Source organism: Rhinolophus ferrumequinum (genome assembly GCF_004115265.2).
Source record: "Rhinolophus ferrumequinum isolate MPI-CBG mRhiFer1 chromosome 13 unlocalized genomic scaffold, mRhiFer1_v1.p Super_scaffold_3, whole genome shotgun sequence".
NCBI lineage: Eukaryota > Metazoa > Chordata > Mammalia > Chiroptera > Rhinolophidae > Rhinolophus > Rhinolophus ferrumequinum.
The window spans coordinates 2426354-2444547 of record NW_022680356.1 but is presented as its reverse complement, the minus strand read 5'-3'; the positions used below and the strand labels follow the sequence as shown (position 1 = coordinate 2444547).

Below are 18194 nucleotides of genomic sequence, written 5' to 3'. Positions count from 1 at the left end.
GTGCATAAAGGACGTGCTCAAAACAGGAAGTGGGCTTGTCTGAAGGACACAGGAGCCAACAACTCTGGGAGGACCCAGTGGTCAAACTGTAATGGATTATAAGCCACTGAAGAAAATGGTCGTGATTCTACTCTGATATAATAGATCTATACATGGGGAGAAGGGACAGTTCTTCCTTAAAATTACAGTAAATGCTAATCTGCTGACATAAAAAAATGATCACACGCCTAGTGGCTTAAAGCAACACAAATACAGTTGTACAGACGTCTGACGTGGGTATTACTGGCCTGAAATCAAGGTGTCCACAGGGTTGCGTTTCTGGAGACTACGGAACAATTACTTTCTCTCCTTTGCCAGCTTCTAAAGGCTACCTGCGTTCATTGGCCTGTGGCCCCCTCCTTCCATCTTCAGACCAGCAACACTGCATTTCTGACCATTCTTCCAGTCACATTTCCCTGACTTCTGCCAGTTTCGTGATTACTGGGCCACCCAGGGAACCAGGAGAATCTTTGTAAGTTGGGTGATTAGCAACCTTCATTCCATCTGTCACCATAATAACCTTTTACTATGGAACCTAACATATTCAGTTTCCAGACATTAGGACACATGTATCTTGAGGGAGCTGTTACTCTGTCCACCAGTCTGGAAAAGTACTGGAGATTTTTCTTTTTTTTAGGAAAGAATTGGTTCAATTTTCTAAAAGACAGGGAAAAGCAGCAAAGTGGGCTTAGAGACGAGGGAGAAGACATCAGATCAATGATGCGGGGAGTCATTTAAGGTGGGAGTGGTAGGCATAGATTTCATTGTTACCTAGGTGTTCCCCTCCCCAAAGGGAGAGGCCTTGAGTGGCAGGTAAATGCCCGGGCATTTCCTGGAGACAAGAATGACTGACAGCAAGGAATGGAAGCAATTTGCACTGTACCTTTAAGAGGAGACATTGAAAGCCTTGGGCAAAGGGTCTTTTCTCTTGGACTCTACCATCAGTTCAAGTAAAAGATCTAGTTTAACTCTAATCAATCTTGTGGAGACGGTAACTAAAGCAGCTCTGTGGCTAATCCCAACACAAAATGGAAAGGTACTATTTCTATTTTACAGGTCAGCAGTTTTTGAGATCGTACTTGTCCAAGGTGTCAAAAATATAAAATGGCTAAATTGGGCTGTTTGCTAGTTTCCTCCCCAACTCTCTTTTTTTGGCGCTGTTTTATTGTGATAAAGCCCAAACGTATACAAGAGCAGAAAGAACAGTGAACCCCTCTGTACCTGGCTACAAGGGATGAAGTATACCCCAAAGCACTCTGTGCCTTCTTCTCAGTTTTAAAGCTATTCCCAGGCATATTTTACCCATCAGTACCTCAGTATGTATCTCTAAAGCATAAAAAATGAATTCCATTAACACACCTAAAAATTTAACAAATCCTTAAAACATCGAGTATCCAGGGTTGACATTTTTCTTCTTTACAAATCAAGATCCAAACAAGGTCCACACATTGCTTTTGCTTGCTGTCTCCCTCACATCTAGTCCATTCTATAGGTTCTCCCTGCCCTTTGTTCTCCTTGTAACATACTTGACAACACCTGGTCATTGGTTTCTGGAATTGTCCCATATTCTGGATTCTGCTGATGGTATTCTCATGAACTGTGCTTTGAACTTGGGTCCTTCAAGACTTCAAAACCCCCAAAACTCTCTTCATCAGTTCATCCTGTCTTTATAACAATACTGTGAGGACCTACCATCTTCCAGGCTCCTCCTATGTTGTTATGACTTCTGACACCTCACAAGGTATCTTTTTTGCAGATATAACGTACCCTCAGAGAACATGTCCCCAGTGACAAAGTTAGATGATGGAGCCAATATGACGAGTCCAGTCAGCCTGGCTCCAGAGCACATGCTTTTCCCTGTACAACGTAGTCCCAATCGTGGCATTATGGGATCGTCAGTCTCAGTGTACTCAGGTGGATGGCAAGCTAATATCAACAGATAACTATTCCCGATATAAGAATGATCCATATCTGTTCAAAAACACAGGAAAGAAAGAAGAGCAGCCAACTCTGGGAGAAAGAGCCAAAGCAACAGCTAGCCTTTATTGGAGAGAAGAAACCTTACAGCACATTGTGAGTGAGTGAGTGCAGGGGTTCAGTGGGCCAGCTGGTGGGGCACCAGTTTGTAATGGGTTCCACAGCTAGGGCAGCGCTGGGTCTCGCCTTTGTGCAGCCAGAACCAGATGACAGCACTGTTGTCCTCTTCACCTAAAAGCAAAAAGGTGGTTGAGGACCATCCAGCCTAAAAGGAGACTTTCAATATGAGTTTCTTTTCCTGAGACACAAAGTTATGGTTGACATCGTAACAGGTCAGTTCAAGCTCTCCTCCCTTTTTTCAGATGAAGAGGCATAGGACATTCAGTAAGGATGACCTACTTGGGCATAATGAGGCTTGAGAGGTCCTTAGAACATATTCACACACATATCCTCTTTACACACATACATTCACACAAAAGATCTGAAACAGCTTATAGACATCCTGTATGAACAGTAGGTATGCTAAACAAATGGCTAAAAAAACCGTGGGCAAGTACTTACAGATGCAGCCCACTATTCGCTTGTTGGTGATGGAGGGGACTAAATTAGGGTCTTCCTTCGTGCCGGAAGCTGCCTTTGGCGCTAGCATATTGTATGGGTCCTGAAAAGCAAGATTGAGCCATTATGCCGGATGACCCCTACAGGGGTAACGCTGCTGTTCCCACAGCCAGGTTTTCTGGGTGGAATGCTCCCAGAGAGGAGACTGCTCTGGTCCCATCCATGGCCATGAGCTCCAGAGAAGACACAGAAAGGCGTTTGCTCCTCACCAGTCCCTTCCGCGCAGCCATCATGACCTCCCTCTCCAGCCCAGTCGCCTGGTCATCATCAGTAGGGACACCACCTAAAGGAACATGTGAATTATGTCGTCTGATGATGATCAACTCAGAAAATGCACATATGTAAATTTTTGCATACAGTTTAAATGGGCTCACGAGTTTCTAAAGGCTACTCATACCCACTGTCTCCTAAGGAACAGAGTCATCCCCAAAGGTGGCAGCACAGGGGAACTATTTTCTTTCTCCAACCACCGAAGCCACACATTTTCTAGGTCAGTAACAGTCCTAGCGGGGTTCATCCAACTTAGGGTGCGCGCGGGTCTGAAAGGCTGCTTAGCCTCTCCCCACCGCGCCTGCAGCACCTGCCCCCAAGGTCACTCGGCCATCCGTTTAGGATTCTCTCGTAGCGGGGTCAATTCGGTGGGCGGCTGCAGCGGGGGCCGAATAACAGGGAGACGCCCACGGAGCCCGAGGCCCTCAGGTCTGGGGGGTGGTCCCTGGGGCCCGGAGGAGCTGAACCGCCCGCCCCGCCGTGCTGCGCCAGTACACCCCCGCGGTGGGCCCCGGCGCCGGTCCCTGACGCGCCGGCGGGCCGAGTACCTCCAGACGCCATGGAGCGCACCGCGGCCACCGCACTGGGACCGCGGGTCCTGAGGGCCTGCGCCGCAAGCGCTCCCGCTCCGCGAAGTAACCTTGAAGCCATCACGCCCGCTACAACAGCAGCACTTCCGGGACAAACTCCGGAGACGAGCGGGACTTCCGGGGAGGGCTCCCTTCCCCTGGGCGTCAGCCTTCCGCTTCCGCTCGGCCCCGCGTCCGCCCCTCCCACGTGACTGTGCCTGGAGCGCTGAAAAGGATGCGCGTGCGCAGTGCTGCCCCGCGCTCCTGGGGGCTTCGGCGGAGGGTGGTGTCGGTGAAGGCCTGAATTCTGCCTGGTGGGCTTCGCCCTTCACTGACTCACTCTGGCATTGCGGACAGCTCGTTTTCCGTTCGCGGGGCTCCGTGGAATGGGGCAGCCATACTGGCTTTCCTGTGCGTGCTGCCTAATAGTTGTGCTCGGTAAACGTGGAGGCTGCTGAGAGAAGTCGTGAAGCCTGCGTCTGTCAAAAGACTTGCTGGATCCCAAATGGTTTAAATTTAGGTGTGGGCTCCTAAAGGCCCCCTGTGCTCGCTCTTTCGCTTGTTCACTGCGATGCCGCTCCTCCTGGCGGGCTGGGAGCCATCGCGAACTTGCTGCGTTGGCCCAGCCTCCAAGAACTCGAGCAGGACCTACCCGCCGCGCTGGCTGGCGTCAGTCTCCTGTTACAGGGGTGTTGAGGTGATGAGGACCAGGAGGGTAGGGCCAGATTTAGGACCCCGTCCAGGACCGAGGCCCTTGGTGATGGGTGAGGGAATAGCTATACCGGGAGCTTATTAACCAAAGAAGACGTTACGGGAGGGGGGACGGGAAGGGGAGTTGACGATGGGAAATGGAGTCACAGAACATTCTGTGGTCGGAGTTCTTTGTTTAAAACGGGAAACATGTTCTATAGCTTTCATGACTCAAGCTAAGGTGTGCAAGCTTCTTAGCAGGGTGAGCATTCAAAAGGCTTTGCAAACACTGCCCTCCATCAGCTCCCAAGACTTTGTTCACATTGTTGTGTAACCTTGTCACAGCCTGGCTTCATGCGATGCCTGTGGTTTTTTTTACCAGATAGAAAATCCTTTCAGCGAAGGAGTTCTGATCTACTCTCTGTAATCCTCAGAGCCCTACAGAGACCTCGAATATAATAGGATCAAGTAAATTTTAGTACATTTACTGCTCGGACAGAGAAAACAATATGTTTTGTAGGGCTTTTGGACTGGTCAGTTTGAGGCAAACTGGGGAGGGTTGAAGTGCCAGGTGTTCCCACCTGTCTCCTGCAGGTCATGGTATTTTCAGAAGGACCTGGTGGAGCATTCCTTCTCAGGAGCACATCTAGTATTCGTTCATGCCCCCTCCATCAAGAAAAAAATGGACTTTATTCTGAGGCCAAAAATGTCTTCAAAGGTGGGTTTTGCTTTGAACGGCTGTCATTGTTACTCCATTACCGCCACTGTAACCCCTCAATGTGAGATTGAAAAGAGTTTTTTCCTTAAATCCTAGGAAAGATCCCCAAGAATCTATTATAATTAATTTGCACCTGTGGTTAGATGTCTAGTAGGGGGGAAAAGGCCTGGGTCTGGAAGACAAGTGTTCTGGGATGGAAGCCCAACAGCCAGTCACTTTTTCTTTTGGCCACCATCTTCCTCATCAGTAAAACTATGATTAGACTGGACCAGTATTTCCCAAAGTGTATTCCATGAATTCTAGTCTCAAGAGATGCTCTCGGTAAAAAGGACTTGGTCAGGACACCCTCTGCATTTGATGACCACGCTCTTGGAGATGCACATTGTAGCATATTAAAGGCTCTGATGAGGCCTGCAACAAAGAATCCTATTTAATTTCCCAAGAAACACTAACCCACCTCTCAGCAGACCAGTGAGAAATTCAGATTGTTTCATTGATTTGTAGAGACTCTTTGAATGTTAGGGAGATTATATCGACTCCTTTCCATGGGCCAATGCTGGTCAGTGTTCCAAGAGTGAGCAAAATGTGGTCTCTACCTTAAATCTATCACAAGAAAGTGGAAGACGGGAGGTTATTCTTGGTTTGGGCAGAGTTCACACAAGCTTGAAGTAATGGGGTCAAAAAAGGGACTTAATCTGCATCATTTCTGTTGCTGGACAAGCAGCTGTGAGCTCTGACTAGACCACAGAGGCTCTGCCCACTTACAAAGTCACTTGGGCTGGTTAATTACAGCAGGGTGGGGGAGACAGTTGTTGTTTGCAGGCATCAGCCAGGGCACCCCAGATGTTAGGTCCCCTCAGGGAGGCCTGAGGGAGACGTGACAAAGTGCTGAACCTCAGCAGGCTGCTGGGCTCTCAGACCCTTCCTGCTGAAAAGCCAGGTCAGAACAAGTCTGACGGTTTTGTGTAGATGCCACAGATCCAAATAGGTCTTCTGGAACTGCTGTCAGCATGAGGGCTGCTGCATCTGGGGCTCAGAGGGCTCAGAGGGGGGTTGTTATTTAAAGTGTGTGTGTGTGTGTGTGTGTGTGTGTGAGAGAGAGAGAGAGAGAGAGAGAGAGAGAGAGAATCAGCCTGACGAAAACAAGTGGGGCAGCACAGGCCATCTCACAGGAGAAAACGTGACTTGCCACCCTTCCCCTCCAAGGATCCTTCTCTCACTCACTGACCTCCCTTCCCAACCCCACAGAGCCCCATTAATTACTCCAGATAGGAACCTGAGCTCCACTTGGGAAATCCTAGCTTACTCTCTTTCCCCATATCCACCTCTTCCTCCCCACCTCCTCGCTCCAGCTCCTTCCACCTGCCCCTGCCCGGAAGCCGGTGGGACCTGTGCTTTCTAAGTCAGTCAGGGCCCCACTGAACCACACGGAAAGGGTCAGTAAAGGACTGTTTGCAGAGGGGTGACAGGGTTGAGGGAGCCCCAAGGAACGGTGAGGATCAGGGACAGCCACCCTCCACGTTCCTGCCAGTGAATGAATCCAACTGGGAACCAGAGGGTGAGGGAGTCCCTTGATGTGGGCCTCCTAGCAGGGTGGAGGGTGGACCTGGAGGGGTAGACAGAGTGACAGCATGGTTCTCTGCCTGAGAGTCCTCTGCCCAAATGGTTCCACCACGCTGTCTCTGGCATTCTCAGTTCCTTGTCTCATTGGTACCCTCTTGTCTCATTGGTACCCAACACTAAATTTGCCCAACCCTTTGTTTTCTGGGTCCTTGCTTCGAGGTGGCGAGCACTGCTGGAGGAAGTAATACACCATGACAGGCTGGTGATCGTCACCCTGGGCTGAGCCATTGATGTTGGGAGCTGGGTGGTTCTTTCACTCGCTGTCCTTAAGCCCCGGCCCTGCCTGTATTGTATTTCATTCACCCTCCCCTCTTCTTCTTTTGCCCCTCTCTTCCCCTTCCTTCCCTCTGGTCTTGGAGGAACTGGATCTCCTCCCCAAGGCTGCCCTTCATCTGCTGGGCTCTTTGCCCCCTTCCTGCATCAGGCACCTGCCCTCGCCTCCAAGGATGCTGAAACAGGAGTCTTCCCTCAGTAGTGCACCTCTGTCATCAATCTGTCTCCCACTCGTTTCCAGACTTCTCAGAAGAGCTGCTCCCGCCCAGCGTCTACCTCTGCAGTGACCACTTACAGATGGTGTCACCCATCCTGCCTTCTGACCTCCTTGTGCCCTCAAATTCTGTTGCTCAGGTCACCCCTGGCCTCCTATTCGCCAGCCCCCAGGCTCTGTCTACAACCTCATTTTCTTAAACACCTTCCCGTCAAAGTGCTGAACCTTGGCAGGCTTTTGGAGCGAGGATGCCTCCTCCTTACTTTCCTCAAAACGAAGCATCCTCACCCTTGCCCTCTGACCTCTCATCTTGGCCCTTCTCCTTCTACTTGGTCCCCAGCCGCTGTTTTTCATTCAGGGCCACCAGAACTCTGTGTTTGCTCCGAGCCCACTCTCCCCAGTTAAGCTGCTTACCCCCATCTCGACCTTGTGGTGACCCAAACGCATCTTCTTTCCCCTCCAAGTTTCCTCCACCTCCTCCTTCCCATCCATCCCTTTCTGGCTGACAAACCTTACGAATCCCGCTCTCCCAGAAAAGAGAAGGCCCAATGTCCTGGCAAGTCTTTAAATACTGCCTCCTGTGGCCCTTGCCCTTGGCCTTCCAGCCACACAATTCTTGCAGTTTTCCCAAAGACCTTGCAGCTTTTTCCTTTGGGGACTTCAGGACCGGTCCAGGCACCTGCCTCCTGGGGTGGGGTATTACTCCTTCCACCATCTTGTTCTCTCACAGCAATTTACACAAATCTGTGGAGCTGAGTGTGGATCCAGTGTCCTTCTTTATTAGCTCTGTGACCTTGGCCAGAAAGCCTTACTTCTCTGAACCTCTGTAAAATGGTGATGGAAATGCCCACCTTAGTCCTACACATTTATGGCCAATTGATTTTCAACAAGGGCATCAAGACAGTCAATGGGGGAAAGAATAGTCCTTTCAACAAATGGTGTCAGGAAAACTGCACATCCTCGTGTAAAAGAATGTGGACCTTTCTGTATCATGTACAAAAATGAACTCACAAAGACCTACACCAAAGCTAAAACAATAAGATTATTTTTAAAAAGCCTTGGTATAAATCTTAGTGACCTTGGGTTAAGCAATGTTTTCTTAGATATACCTAATGCACAAGCAAAAAAAAAAAAGTTGGATTTCATCAAAATTTAAAACTTGTGTTTCAAGGACAGTATCAAGAAAGTGAAAAGACATATAGAAAAGGAGAAAATATTTGCAAATCATACATTTCATAAAGGTCTGGTAAAAAAGAAAACTCATAATTCAATAGAAAGACAACACAATTAACAAGTGGGCGAAGGATATGAATAGACATTTCTCCAAAGAAGATATGCAAATGACCAATAAGCAAATGAAAATACGGTTAACATCATTAGTCACCAAAGAAATGCAAATCAAACCCACAGTGAGATACCACTTTATACCCACATCAAGTGGAACCTATTGTATAAATGAATAAAATAATTGAAAGTGTCACTCCAGGCTGGCCTTTGGGAGAATAAGCGGCTACTCACGGGAAGACAGGAAGGAGCTAGGCCAGCTCGCCTAAAGTTCCTCTCCGGTGTCAGTCCCGTCACTAGGGTCACTATTCAAAGGATGCTTGGAAACAACTTTTTCTCCCTGGTTTTACTGAGAAGTCATTGGCATACTTCACTGCAAGTTTAAGGTGTACAGCATGATGGTTCGATTTACTTAGTTGGGAAATGATGACCACAATAGGTTCAGCTAACATGCATTTTCTCATACAGATGCAATAAAAAGAAAAAGAAAGGAAAAACACTTTTCTGTGAGAACTTAGGATTTACTTCCCTAGCAACTCTCCTATGTAGCCTACAAGAGCTATAGGCATCCTGTGGTACATCCATCACATCCCGAGAACGGATTTATCTTAGAACGGGACGTCCGTACCTTTGGATCACCTTCCTCCAATTCCTCCTGCCTCACCTCCCACCTCTGGTAACCACAATTCGGTTCTCTTTTTCTGAGTTTGGTTTTTTGTTTTTACTTCACATATAAATGAGATCATACAGCATTTGTCTTTGACTTACTCCACTCAGCATAATGCCTTCAAGGTCTATCCGTGTTAATGCAAATGGTAGGATTTCCTCATTTTTCATGGCGGAATAGTATTCATATATATATACATATATATATTCCATAATGTATATACACCTATACCAGTATTACGTATAAAGATGTGATATATCCATCTACATCTATATACATATTTTATATATAATATATACATGTATTATTGTATATGTATATACAATACATGTATATACATATTATATATATATTACATTATATATATATATCTTCTTTATCTATTTGTTTATCGATGGACACTTAGATTGTTTCAATGTCCTGGCTATTGTCAATAACACTGCTGTAAATGTGGGAGTGCAGATATCTTACCGAGTTAGTGTTTTCATTATCTTTGGATATGCTCCTAGAAGTAGAACTGCCCAACCAGATGGCAGTTCTATTTTTAATTTTTTGAGGACCTTCCATACTGTTTTTCATAACGGCTGCACCATTTACAATCCCACCAACAGTGCATAAGGTTCCCTTTTCTCCACATTGACACCATTATTTGTTATTGCTTCTATTTTTTTTTTTTTTTAAGGGGAGCGCAGCTCACAGTGGCCCATGCAGGGATTGAACTGGCAACCTCGGTGTTTTTAGCACCACACTCTAACCAACTGAGCCAAGCGGCTGCCCCTCATCTCTTCTATTTTTGATGATGAGCATTTATAACAAGTGTGAGGTGATATATCACTGTGGTTTTATTTTGCATTTCCATGATGACTAGTGATGTAGAGCATGTTTTCATGTACCTGTTGGCCTTCCATATATCTTCTTTGGAGAAAGGTCTGTTCAGGTCCTTTTTCCATTTTTTAATTGGGTTATTTTTATTTATTTTTTTTGCTATTGAAACGTATGAGTTCTTTTTATGTTTGGGATATTAACCCTTATCAGATATATGGTTTGCAAATATTTTCTCCCATTTCATAGATTGTCTTTTCACTTTGTTGATGGTTTCTTTTGCTGTGCAGAAGCTTTTCAATTTCATGTGTCCCACTTATTTTTTATTTTGTTGCTTGTGCTTTAGGTGTCATATTTTTAAAATCATTAGCAAGAACTATGTCAAGGAACTTTGTTTCTATGTTTTCTCCTAGGAATTTCATGGTTTCAGGTCTCACTTGTAAGTCTTTAATCATTTTGAGTTAATTTTTGTGAGTGGTGTAAGATATCGGTCCCGTTTCATTCTTTTACATATGAATATCCAATTATCACAGCACCTTTTATTAAAGAGACTGTCGTTTTTCCACTGAGTATTCTTGACTCCCTTGTCAAATATTAATTGGCCGTATATGCTTGGGTTTATTTCTGGGCTCTCAATTCTATTCCACTGGTCTATTTGTCTGGTTTTTTTGTTTTGGTTTTTGATTTTTTTAATGCCAATACCATACAGTTTTGATGACTATAGCTTTACAGTATAGCTTGAAATAAGGAAGTGTGATGCCACCTGCTTTGTTCTTTCTCAATAGTTCTTTGGCTATTCAGAGTCTTTTGTGGTTCCATATAAATTTAGGAGTATTTTTTTCAATTTTGTAAAAAATGCCATTGGAATCTTGATAGGGATTACATTGAATCTATAGATGGCTTTCAGTGGTATTGACATTTTAACAATATTAATCCTTCCAATCCATGAACACAGGATACATTTCCATTTATTTCTGTCTTCTTCAATTTCTTTTATCAATGTCTTGTAGTTTTCAACCTAGAGGTCTTGTACCTCCTTAGTTAAATTTATTCCTAAGTATTTTATTGTTTTTGATTCTATTGTAAATGGGATTAATTTCTTTATTTCTTTTTCAGAAATTACATTGTTAGTATATAGTAACACTACTAACTTTGTATGTTAATTTCATATCCTGCAACTTTACTCAATTTGCTGATTAGATCTAACAATTTTTTGGTTGAGTATTTAGGATTTTCTCTATATAAAATCATGTTGTCTGCAAATAGAGACAATTTTACTTATTCCTTTCCAATTCTGATGCCTTTTATTTCTTTCCCTTCCCTGATTGTTCTAGCTAGGGCGTCCAGTACTATGAGGTATGACAATTAAATTCACAAACTCATCCTAGAAAAAGTGCTACATACCTCATTGCTGAATATCACTATGGTCACCTTCGAAGTCCTCCCCTTGGGAAGCTATGCACTGACACCAGTGCCTAGTCCACCCTTCAAAGCAATTTTGGAACTTTTTCTGGAATGGCCATCAGAGCTGTCGTTGTATTACCCTTGATGTCCTGAATGTCATCAAAATGTCTTCCTTTCAGTATTTCCTTTATCTTTGGGTAAAGAAAGAAGTCATTGGGGGCCAGATCAGGTGAGTAGAGAGGGTGTTCCAGTGCAGTTGTTTGTTTACTGGCTAAAAACTCCAACGCAGAGAGGCACCACATGACCTGGTGCATTGTCGTGATGCAAGAGCCATGATTTGTTTGCGAAAAGTTCAGGTTCTTTTCATTTAACTTATTCACGCAGTGTTTTCAGCACTTCCAAATAGTAAACTTTGTTAACTGTTTGTCCAGTTGGTACAAACTCATAATGAATAATCTCTCTGATATCAAAAAAGGTTAGCAACATCATTTTGATTCTTGATTTGGACTGACGGAATTTTTTTGGTTGTGGAGAATTGGCTGATTTCTATTGTGCACTTTGATGCTTTGTTTCAGGGTCCTATTGGTACACCTATATTTCATCACCAGTGATAACATGGCCCAAAACGTCATCTTGCCTCTCTAAAAGATCTTGGCCAACGTTGACTCTCCTTTGTTTTTGTTTGTTGGTGAGCTCCTTCAGCACCATTTTTGCACACACCTTTCTCATGCCAAGATTTTCAGTTAAGATTTTCCTAACTGTTTCTCTATCAATGTTCCTTGGTCTGCTATGCTTCTCTCACAGTCAGCAGACAATTTTGACGTATAATTTGATGAATTATTGAAATGTTTTCATCAGTTCTGCTCGATTTTGGCTGCCTTGACATCTCATCATCAGTGACATGTTCTCTCCCCTCAGAAAAATGTTTAATCCATTTGTACACTACTGTTTTCTTCATGACATTATCCCCATAAACTTGGACTAACATGTCCCTGATTTCACTTCCACTCTTGCCAAGTTTAACAAGAAATGTAATAATGTTTGTTCTTTGCTCTAATTTAAGCTCAGATATTCTCGCGACAGCACACAAAAACATATGACAACAATAATAAACACCACTCAGCAAGACACCACCAAACGTCGACACAAATACAGCTGTGAGACACTGAAAAACCAAGGTTATGAAACCTTCCCGAGCTGTTTGTACAGTGCTGCCAATGTAAGCGCATGGTGGCAAGTTCACGAACTTAATTGTCAGACATCATATGTTGAATAAAAATGGGGACAGTGGGTGGGGACAGTGGGCACCCTTGTCTTGTTCCTGAACCTAGAGGAAAAGCTTTCAACGATTTACCATTGAGTATGATGTTAGCTGTGGGCCTGTTTTATATGGCCTTTAGTATGCTGAAATATATTGTTTCTATGCCTAATTTGTTAAGAGTTTTGATCATCAATAGATGTTTAATTTGGTCAAATGCTTTTCCTGCATCTATTGAGATGCTCATATGATTCTTTTCTTTTACTCTATTAATATGATGTATCACATTGATTGATTTGGGCATATGTTGACCCATCCTTGCATCCCAGGGATAAATTTCACTTGATCATGGTGAATAATCCTTGTAATGTGCGGCTGAATTCTATTTGCTAGTATTTTATTGAGAATTTTAGCATCTATTTTCATCAGGGATATTAGACTATAGTTTTCTTTTCTCTTAGTATCCTTTTCTGGTTTTGGTATCATAAAATGAGTTTGGGAATGGCCTCATTAAATGAGTTTGGGAGTGTCCTCTTCTCTTTGTGTTTTTTTGGGGGTGGGAGGGGGACGGGAAAATTTTGAGAAGGATCTTTGTTAATTATTCTTTAAATGTTTAGTAAGCTTTACCAGTGAAGCTGTCTGGTCCTGGGCTGTTCTTCATTGGCAGATTTATTTATTTTTTTTTTTTTACTGATTCAATCTCCTTACTAGTGATTGGTTTGCTCAGATTTTTTTTATTTATTCCTGATTCAGTCTTAGTAAATTGTACGTTTCGAAGAATTTTTTCAATTTCTTCTAAGTTGTTCAGTTTGTTGGCATATAGTTGTTCATAGTAGCTTCTTATGTTCCTTTGAATTTCTCTGGTATCAGTTGTAATGTCTCCTTTTTCATTTATAATTTTATTGATTTGTGTCCTTTCTCTTTTTTCCTTGGCTAGTCTAGCTAAGAGTTTGTCAATTTTGTTTGCGTTTTCAAACAAACTTACTTAGTTTAACTTTTCTATTATTTTTCTGTTCTCTATTTCTGCTCTCACCTTTATTGTTTCCTTCTGCAAATGTTGGGCTCATATTGTTCTTCTTTTTCTAGTTCTTTAAAGTGAAGACTTAGGTTGTTTATTTGGGATCTTTCTTGCTTCTTAAGGTAGGCATTTATTGCTATGAACTTCCCTCTTAGAGCTGCTTTTGCTGCATCCCATAAGATATAGTATGTTATATATATAGTATGTTTCCATTTTTGTTTGTCCCAAGAAGCATTTTTATTTCTCCTTTAATTTCTTCTTTGAACTATTTGGTTGTTCAGGAGAGGGTTGTTTAATTTCCACATGTTCATGAATTTTCCAGTTTTTCTTTTGTTATTGATTTCTAATTTCATGCCACTGTTGTTAGAGAAGACACTTGGTATGATTTCAGTCCTCTTGAATTTGCTAAGACTTGACTGTGGCCTATCATATGGTCTATCCTGGAAAATGTTCCATGTGCGCTTGAGAAAAACGTGTATTCTGCTGTTGTTGGATAGAATGTTCTATATATGAAATCTATTAGGTCCATTTGACCTATATTGTTGTTCAAAAACACAGTTTTTGTTATTGATTCTCTGTCTGGTTGATCAATCCATTGTTGAGAGTGGGGTTTTACAGTCCCCAACTATTATTGTATTTCTGTTTATTTCCCCTTTTAACTGTGTTAGTTTTTGCTTTATATATTTAGCTGCTCTGATGTTGGGTGCATAAATAGTTACAATTGTTATATCTTCTTGATGTATTGACCCCTTTATCATTATATAATAACCTTCTTTGTCTCTTTTTACCATTTTTAATTTAAAGTCTGTTTTGTCTAAGCATAGCTACACCTGCTTCTTTTGGTTATCAGTTGCTTGAAATGTCTTTTTCCATCCCTTCACTCTCACTGTATGTGTGTCTAAAGCTAAAGTGAGTCTTTTGTAGGTGGCATATTGTTGGATGTTGTTTTTTAATCCACTGAGTCATTCTATGTCTTTGATGAGAGAATTTAATCCGTTTATGTTCAAAGTAATTTTTTTTGACAGATCCTGCCTCAGCTTTATTTGTCCAAATAGCACAGGAGGACCCCAGCCGCACGCAGACAGCAGCCCACGGGTCACACCAGTCCTCCCATCCTCACATTGGCGGACAGAGGCCTTTACTCTGGAGCCTTCACAAGGAGCTGGAAGCTGGCGACTGAGCTGGAGGCGGAGCTGCGGCTGCAGCTGCGGGCGTGGTTGGGGCCTTGGTTTGATCCTTGGCCTTGGACTTTGGCCGGAAGAGCCTGAGACCCTTGGCAATGTGGGCTCGAGCATGTTTCCCAAAGTTTGAGGTGGGCAATGTAGGCAAGTCAACTGAGCTTGTGGCTGCTGCCCTTTGGGATCTTGGGCTTGACCTCCTTGGGGTTTACAGGGGCCTTGATGGCCTCAGCCCGTGCACTCATGGCCTTGGCATTGTTGGCTTGCATCTTCTTCAGGCCCTTCTTGTTGTGCTTGGCAAACATATGTTCCTTGGGAACTTGGGGTCCACCCCCTTCAGGGATTTGTAGCTTTGTGAGTGGGGTTTCTTGATGCTGTTTCTGTGCCATTTTCATGACTGGTTGTTTGTGGTGTGGTTCTTGGACTTGGCCATGTCTGCACCCAAGCCCACAGCTCCCAAACCCTTCTCAAAGTAATTTTTGATAGGTAAGAACTTACTTTTGCCATTTTGTAATTATTTTCTGATTGTTTTGTAGGTCTCTTTTTAAAAAATGTTTTTATGTCTTTTAGTATCAGTACACTTTGACTTTATCATATTCTCTTGTGTAATTGCCACAAAATTTTCCACAGTGGTTACCATGAGACTTACATAAAATATCTTCAATTTTAACACCTATTTTAAATTAACAACTTAACTTCAATAGAATTTGTATACTTTACACTTTTATTTTATTCCCCTTCACAGTTAGGTTATTGTTGTTACAATTTACATGTAACAGCATGTGAATTGTTTAACTAATATTATATTGTTTAACTAATAACAAATTATTGTATTTATTGTTATTTTTCCTATGTTAATTTTTTTAAAACTAGAGTGTGAGTTATGTACCACTATTATCATATTACAGAATCTATGACTATGAATTTACCATTACCAGTGAGATATATGCTACCTTTTTTGTGTTTTTATGGTATTAATTAGCATTCTTTTACTTCTACTCAAAGAACTCCCTTTAGGACTTCTCATAAGACAGGTTTGGTGGTAATGAACTCTCGCAGCTTTTGTTTGTTTGGGAAAGTCTTTACCCCTCCTTTATTTCTGGACAGCTTTGTCAAGTATAGACTTCTTGGTTGGCAGTTATTTTCTTTTAATATTTTGAATATGTCATCCCATTTCCTCCTGACTTGAAAAGTTACTGTTCAGAAATCTGTCAAGAGTCTTATGGGGGTTACCTTGTATGTAACTCTCTCTTTTCACTTCCTGCTCTTAAAATTCTGTCTTTGTCTTTGATTTTTGACAATTTAATTATAGTGTGTCATGGTGTGGCCCTATTCATATTGAACTATTTGGAGTTCTTTGGGCTTCATGGATCTGGATGTCCATTTCTCTCCTGAAGTTCAGGATGTTTTCAACCATTATTGCTTTAAATATACTTTGTCTCTGTCTCTTTCTCTTCTCCTGGAATTCTCGTAATGTAAATATTCTTTTCACTGTGTCCCATAATTCGGCTTTCTTCACTCTTCTTCATTCTTATTTTTCTTTTTGCTCTCTGACTGGGTAATTCCCAATGTCCTATCATCCCGGTCACTGATTCTTTCTTCTGCGTGATCTAGTCTACTTTTGAAACTCTTGAATTATTCAGTTCAATTATTGTTATTTTCTAGAATTTCTGTTTTTGCTTTTGATGGTTGCTATTTCCTTGTTAAACTTCTCATTTTGTTCATGCATTTTTTTTTTTAAATTTCATTTAGTTATCTGTCTGTGTTTTCTTGTAGTTCACTAAACTTCCTCAAGAGGATTATTCTGATTTCTTTGTCTGATAGTTCATAGATCTCTATTTCTTTAGGGTCAGTTATTGGAGCTTTGTTCGTTTGTGGCCGACCAGCAGCCACGAATCAACGAAGAACCTGAAAAGGGGAGTGGGAATTAAATAAAGACACTCACAGTTAATTAAGATGCGATATCGGTCTCCAGTGATGCTGAAGCATCGGCTTTATTCACCTTCACCACTTATATACCCTAAGAGTACGTGCACAACTACTAATCAGCAAACAGTGGAATGCATTACATCACAGAGTGTTATCTTTTACCTAAAACACAGAAAAGCAGAACTTACAGAATCATCAAACAAACCTTAATGCTATTATCTCATTAAGAGTAAATTTATGACTTTTACATACAAACTACAAAATCCTTGAAACTTTCCCAAAGTCATTATCTCATGACAAAGCCCACCAATTATCCTGTTAGTCTTCAGTCCTCAGTGTCCGAGAACCGGTCACTCCCACCTCATTCCTCAGCAGCTTGCAAGCACCCTCCAGGCGCAGGCAGAGATAATGCCTTAGAAGCCGAAACAAGTTAATCATAAACTGAGCCAGTCTGCAAGGCTTTAGAATAACAAGAAATCATGGCTCCCCACATTCGTTTCCCTTGGTGGTGTTATATTTACCTGTTTTGTTTTTGTTTTTATGATCCTTGCTTGATTCCTTACATTGGCATCTGCACATTGAATAATTGGGTTCCTCTTTCAGACTTTACAGGTTTCTTTGTTAGAGACAGTTCTTCACCAGTCAGTTCAGTTTGGGTTTCTGGGTATGTCTGCTGGTAATGTATTTGGGCAGGTGGGACCTGCTATTATAGTCTATTTGGGGGCAAGGTAACTATTCAAGCTCTGAGGTTAGGGATGGGAGTGTGTGCTACAGGCTGAGAACAGTTGGATAGGACTGATGGCTTGGTTCCCAACCCAAGCGAGGCTATAGGATGGGCTCCACAGTTGCCTGGTCAGGCTTACTAGATGGTCGGGCTGGGTACTATATTCAGTAGTAGATGGGACTATGAATTAGCTTCCTTGTCCCAGAAGGGCAGCATGCCAGGGCCCAGGGCCTGTACAGCTCATTTGGAGGGGAGCCCTGAATCAGGCCTGAGTGTGCACTGAATTCCCTGGTTACATGAGGCCTTCAGTTTTGCTCTGCAGATGGGAGAAGCCATGGGCTGTGATCTCTGTTCAAGTGCAAGTATATGTAGGGTTGTTAAATGTTCTATGCAGCTTCCCATGTGCTCGGGTTAGGTTCCCTCGTCAGATAAGCTGAAGGCTGTATTCAGTGACGAGCAGGGTTATGAATTAGAGTCGCTGCCTACAGAGAAGCAGCTCTGAAACAGGTGAAGTTCTTTGTTTTTTATCTTAACTCAAGCCAACCCACACCCCAAGTTCCCTGGCCAAAGAGGGCCACTGGCTTTGCTCTCCAGACTACCAGCTCTTTTTGTACTTCTCTTGGCTTGAGCGCCACTGGGCCACAGAGTTTCCAGGAGTTGTCCCCAGCTCTTCTGGTCAGATGGGTGGGAAGGCTCTCTCCATAGCGGGTGGGTCTATGACTCAGCTCCTTGCCTGGGCATGGGCAACCCAGGCTCTAGGGCTGGGAAAACTCCTCATTTGAGGATTGAGTCAGGCAGGTCTGCACCTGCTGAGCTCCCGGTCAGAGTACGCCCCCGACTTGGTTCTGCAGAGGAGCACAGCCTCTGGTTGGGGTTCCTACTTGGGCACTAAAGGTATTAACTCAGCCTGCCAAGACCC

The 18194-nt window shown here is 43.2% G+C and overlaps 1 protein-coding gene and 1 pseudogene across 1 annotated transcript; both read right to left on the bottom strand.

Moving 5' to 3' along the window:
- Positions 1-2048: 2048 nt before the first annotated feature.
- LOC117019269 (cytochrome c oxidase subunit 5B, mitochondrial) lies at positions 2049-3614 on the bottom strand. The gene is made up of 4 exons (XM_033100833.1): positions 3453-3614; positions 2844-2917; positions 2578-2677; positions 2049-2247 (listed from the first exon to the last, which is right to left on the bottom strand). The coding sequence occupies exons 1-4, from the start codon at positions 3553-3555 to the stop codon at positions 2135-2137; spliced, it is 390 nt and encodes a 129-aa protein (XP_032956724.1). The 5' UTR covers positions 3556-3614; the 3' UTR covers positions 2049-2134.
- A 10871-nt stretch (positions 3615-14485) lies between these two features.
- Positions 14486-15055, bottom strand: LOC117019268 (60S ribosomal protein L29-like; annotated as a pseudogene).
- Between the last annotated feature and the right edge of the window lie 3139 nt (positions 15056-18194).